The sequence below is a fragment of the Sebastes umbrosus genome, chromosome 5, assembly GCF_015220745.1.
Source record: "Sebastes umbrosus isolate fSebUmb1 chromosome 5, fSebUmb1.pri, whole genome shotgun sequence".
In the NCBI taxonomy this organism is placed as follows: Eukaryota; Metazoa; Chordata; class Actinopteri; order Perciformes; family Sebastidae; genus Sebastes; species Sebastes umbrosus.
Genome location: NC_051273.1, coordinates 18,259,804 through 18,265,803, shown reverse-complemented (window position 1 = coordinate 18,265,803; position 6,000 = coordinate 18,259,804). Strand labels below are relative to the sequence as shown.

Genomic DNA, 6,000 nt, shown 5'->3' with positions numbered 1-6,000 from the left:
CCTGAAGATGAGGAAAAGTGAACTAAAATCATCACATCCAACACGTTTGCCCTCTTTGACCCCTAAATAGAGATCATTCGTCTATTTATTAATAGAATTGTTTGTGTTTTTAAAGTAATTTTATGTCTTTCATGGGTGTATGTTTTTATGTTGTCTGCGAGACCCTAACCTGAGACAACTTTCTATCACTATGTGATAATAAAGTTCTTTGAATCTTGAAAATAACACCTGGAAAAAAACTGATAACAGAAATATGCAAATCAAGATATGAAAGAAAAGAAATAATGAGATAAGGATGAACAAAGAACATGGATAAGAATCAAGAGTAAAAGCTAAGTATAGCGACCCCCTCTGAGTATCTGTACAGCATCTCTGGATATTGTCTGTAAACTCAATCTGATCACAGATGATATTGAAATTAACACCAGAGCTCTCATATAGGCCCCTCACTGTTACAGGAGTTAGCCCATTGTTTGGGCGATGTATTGATAAGATCCGACTGCTCTGTGCAATAATAGCAAATAATCAGCTTTAAGGGGATGCAAAAGTAATTTCATTGCTAATCATTGCATTTTGATGAAGCACAATAGCTTCTAAATAGTTTTACTGGTCCTGAAGCAACACAATTTACTGAACACAAAGGAGCCAAATATCAAAGGATTGAAATATAAAGTGGAATTTGGAGGTTTCTGACCTGCACCAGTAATTAATACTCAAATGCTGTGAAGCAGGGAAGTGTGAGAATTTTGTCGTTTGGAGATCATCACATGGCTTTTTGTTTCATTATACATCCTATATATAATGGATGTGTTGTCAGAGATCACTGAAGACTCGGTGCTCCTTCGCTTCATGTGATTTGTAATGCGTCAGTACAGTGGTCTCTGTTTCCTGTTAACAGTAATTACCCCTATAAAAAAAAGGAAAAAGAAAGCAGCCGTGCGCGTCAAGGCTCTCCAGAAAAGTCCACGCAGCTTTAGCAGAGAGGGGATCTCCACCTCGCCTGCTTCTCCTCTCCTCTCCTCAGGACACGACCGCACTTTCCATGTCGAGAAGTCTACATTTATGAGGCTATAAGGCCTATAAGCGCACACGTGCAAAGTTAATGAAAAATGCTGCACACAAAAAAAGCTGTTGCTTTGTCCAGAAACCCTCACCGGTACTGCATTTAGCATAAAAAATATGCTTAAATCATAACATGGCAAACTCAAGCCCAACAGGCAACAACAGCTGTCAGTGTGTCAGTGTGCTGACTTGACTATGATTTGCCCCAAACTGCATGTGATTATCATAAAGGAGAGACTCGTGGGTACCCATAGAACCCATTTTCATTCACATATCTTGAGGTCAGAGGTCAAGGGACCCCTTTGAAAATGGTCATGCCAGTTTTTCCTCGCCAAAATTTAGCATAAGTTTAGAGCATTATTTAGCCTCCTTTGCGAAGTTTCCGTGTCTCAGGAATATGACGGAGAATGCGTCCAAAGCTTTCCCGTCAGTCTCCAGTGTCGGCTGTGCCCTGCTGCCAAATGTGCAAATTGAGTTAGAACCAAACTGTTTAAACATCTCAGTGGATCTGCGAAGAAGAAAGGCTGCTCTGACATTAAATATAGCACTTTCGATTTATTTAGTCGAGACATATTGCGCCAGAAATGACTCAATTATGATGATAAGAGAACATCCCCACAAGAGGACTACACTGGCCTCTTGGCAGCCATTTGAAACGTTGCATTTTGAAGGCAGCGTTGGCAGCATAATTGGAACACATGCTGAAGGAAATCTTGATTAAATTTAAGAAGTAAACATTTTCTAAGAATAACTTTATTTTACAGTAATGGGTTTCATCCCTCAAAATGCCTGATTACGCTGCGTCTCAGAAGCCAGAAGTTTGATATTTGTTTATAGAAGTTAATTCTCTTTTCATATTTGAATAAAGCCAACATCAAAGTCGTGACACATGCACAGCACATTTGCAGAGCACTTAACAAGAAACATATTTCAAAACCGGCTTCGTGCTCATTTAGAGCGGCTGCGATTATTTCATTTCCATTGTGACATTGTTTTGTATGAAGATAACCGCACTAGACAAACACTTCCTGTAATATAAACCGTATAGAGGATTAAAACAGTTCCGTACTTCAGGCTGTCAGCACCAGAACTCCCTGCCTTGCGTGGTGTAAAAAAAAAAAAAAATCACAAACAATAGTATCACAGTGGGGTCAGAGCAGAGAGCAGGTTTCTTTCAGCTTTTGGCTTTTATGAGCTCCAGTGCAGTATATTTGCACTGCAGCCTTCGAAATGCTTCCCAGGCCGAAAGAGGCTTTTGGCAACCCGAGGTATGCACCTCAACAATACACGGGGGTCTGTTTACGGCCCAGAAGGCCCCTCTATAAACCCCCAGCCCGCAGCCGACAGCGAGCTGACTAGACTTCATACCTCCCCTGGCTGCCGTCATCTCTAAATTGTATTTCAATCTTTAACATGTTGACCCGGGCCTACGAGCCAGTAAACCACAATAGAGGAAAAATGTGTCAGCTTTAGTTGAGTTCTTCTGAAATGATGCTTCTGGTATTTTTGTTTCCCTTTTGCTCTCGAAATCTTTACCTCCATCTCTGATTTTCTTTCCTCCACAGCAAAGTGACATGAACTCTTTCCTGTGGCGAGTAAAACGAGCGCCTCCTCACCCTCCTCACCCTCCTTCGTACTTATTTGGCACCATCCACGTGCCCTACACTCGAGTCTGGGACTTCATCCCCGACCGGTCCAAGCAGGCTTTCCACAGCAGCCGCAACGTGTACTTCGAGCTGGACCTGACCGACCCTCTGACCATCGCCAAGCTGACCAGCTGCCAGCTGCTGCCCCACGGGGAGAACCTGCAGACCCTGCTACCTCGAGACCTGTACCGCCGCCTCAAACGCCACCTGGACTACGTCAAGCACATGATGCCTTACTGGATGACCGCCGACCAGCGCGGCCGCGGCCTGTACGCCGACTACCTGTTCAACGCCATCGCAGGGAACTGGGAGAGGAAGAGGCCGGTGTGGGTGATGCTGATGGTCAACTCCTTGACGGAGTGGGACGTTCGGTCCAGGGGGACGCCGGTGCTGGATCTGTACTTGGCTCAGGAGGCTGAGAGGATGAGGAAGACAACGGGGGCGGTGGAGCGGGTGGAGGAGCAGTGTCACCCCCTCAACGGGCTCAACTTCTCTCAGGTAAGAGGAGGAGTGAACGCTTGTTTGGTTTCTCCTTTTTTGCATTTGATTTCCTGTGTGCACAGCTGGAACAGCTGGAGAAATTGCAAGAACACGCCGGGCCTAGAGGGGGCACAAGTAGATGTAAGATACTGTATCAAGACGAGCAAGCTGAGCTCTATAATCCACAGCACAAGTTGACAGATTCTTGGTGTTGCACCGTCTCTGAGAGATATGTGTGAGACAACAATATAAGAACAAAAACAGTGATTAAAACCTTTCTGCTGGAGACAGCTTTACGGTTATGAATGTCCATCCACCTCACTAAACAAACAGCCAACAGCTGAATGTGCAGCGAGAGTGTCAGGCTGAGCAATGCACATGCAGAACAGATTAGAGGAGGTGAGAAGAGCAGAGCGCTCTCTCTTTCATTAATGCAGACTGTCTGTCTGGCTCTCTGCGGTTTTGTGGGGCTCGTGCTGTAATCGGATACTGGAAGATGAACAAAATAACCTAATTACCTGATGAGTAAAACACGGGGAGTGTATCCAACTTTATCTCGTCTGATGATTAAGACAAGAAGGGAACGTGCATCTATTTCAGTCAGGTGGAGTAACCTAAAAGCTGGAGACTATTTTTCAAACCGTGGGAGGTCCCACAAAAATCTGTGATGAGCAGATGATGCTGTATGCAACATTTGATCTACATTAAAGAGGAAAAACATCTCAGTATGTGTATTCAAGCACAACCAAACACATGTGCTGTGCATGCACGGCACACCGCACACGAAGTACGCATGCAAAGCTCCATACGTGCACATCGGCGGCGCCTAAAGCCTCCTTGTGACAGGTCCGAGGGCTCTGGGGCTAATTTGAGAGGCAGTGAGCTTCCAGCCTCTCCTCTTTCATCAGCACCTCCTAACTACGCTGTCAAAGGCCCACTGCGTGCCCCGCACATGCCTGGGAGCTTTACTGCCCCTAGAAATAAGCCGTGCCTCTCGGTAATAAAGAGGAGACGTGCTAACGCCGTGAGGAGGGCTCTGCAATCTGTAGTCTGTTATGTCCTGTAGACGTGTTGTTTTCCTGTTATCTTAAAGGGTTTCATGCATCCTGTCTTTTTTCCTCTATAAAGTAGTCTCAGTTTAAAGGCTGGCCCACAATAAAAGATTTTACAAATCTTAACAGATGTTTAAAATGTGAGAGATGCCACACATAACGACATGTTATGTTAAAATGTAACAGTTTCGTTCCTATAGTGTGTGAGAGCAACGATTTGGCTAAAACAGCACATCACACAGTAACATGAACAACAAGAATCCCGTGAAATATCTCGCGATCAAACGTGACTTTAGTGTAAACAAACATGGCGGACGACAGGCACGGAGAATTTGCGATGTTTTTGAACTACTTTGTACTGAAAATTCACGAAGGATGGACGGATGAGTATGTTCTCCCTGTGTTAGCGATGGTTTTGTCCGGGTACTCCGGTTTCCTCCCACAGTTGAAAGACATGCAGGTTCATTGTTGACTCTAAATTGCCCGTAGGTGTAAATGTGAGCGTGAATGGTCGTCTGTCTCTATGTGTCAGCCCTGTGATAGTCTGGCGACCTGTCCAGGGTGTACCTCGCCTTCGCCCAATGTCAGCTGGGATCGACTCAATAGGATAAGCGGTTACAGATAATGGATGGATGAAGTCATGGAGACATTTTCAAAAAACTCTTGTGTTGCTGCCACAAATCAACAAATTGGTCCTCCATTTCTGAGGTCCATCTTACTACTACTTTATGCTTCACATTAGCTCGTGCATTAGGCGCGGCCGCCATGACTACGGCGGTGGTTGTTCTTCCGCTTCAGTCAGGTTGGTTCCCTATTGGCTATCGTTCTTTCCCATGTGACTGCGTCATCGTCTGTCTTCGGGGTTCCCCACACGCAACAGGATATCCGATCGTAAATATTGAACATGTTTAATATTTACGATTTGAAATCGGAGCGGCCAGGATGGTCTTCCGAGCCGATCGGGGGATATAAATACACTCTAACATACCTCACATCACAGGAATATCTGGAAAGATAAGCTTTAGAACCATCAACAAATCAGGGCTTTACTGACGATCGTTGGTACTGTAGTAGGGAACCCGTTGTGTACCTGGTATAACTGTCCCTAACGCTGATCTGTATTCAGTGTGGCTCCGCACGGCAGTTGCCCCGAAAAAAAAACACTGTTTTAAATTACATCCTAACAGGGTTGAGTAGCAGTCCAACTTTAGAAAGCTGTGTTTAACTTGTATTTGAACTATAATAAGCAAAATCTATTGATCTTCAGGGAAAAGAACCAGCACTGAATTTACAAGGGATGATAACATTTTTACAAGACAGGTGCTCAAGTTCAGATAAGAGTTTTACTGCCATGGAAATACAGTCAGAGTTGGATCGTGAATAACTTGAATTTCACCCCACCATAGCACTTGGACTTCCGAGCTTCCAGCCCCCTCGTTTCCAGATATGTATGAGAAGAATCCGGAGCTGAACTGAAGCTGACATGGAAACCATTATTCTCAATTATAATAATTTGTGATTTAATCTGAACACCATGGTTGATTGATTCCCTCTACGCTCGACTGTAACAAGGATGAGGTCAGAAGGATGGATAGAGGAAGAGTCAGAGAGAAAATGCGTGGGTGGGAAGTCAGGAGAAAGAGACGTGAGACGCAGAGAGAGAGAAAGGCAGAGATAGATAGAGACTGACTGGGGAATAAGAAACAGTGTAAAAGGCAGCGGTGGGGTTGAAACTGCAGGGAGACTGATGTGCATCGTCC

General features: G+C 44.7%; 1 protein-coding gene across 1 annotated transcript in view; it reads left to right on the top strand.

Annotated features, from left to right (window-relative positions):
* The window catches only part of trabd2b (TraB domain containing 2B), a 77,377-nt gene that overhangs the window by 1,575 nt on the left and 69,802 nt on the right, over positions 1–6,000 (top strand). Inside the window, exon 2 of the mRNA XM_037768791.1 lies at positions 2,628–3,206. Coding sequence (XP_037624719.1) covers positions 2,628–3,206 — 579 coding nt within the window. The remainder of the gene's footprint in view (positions 1–2,627; positions 3,207–6,000) is intronic.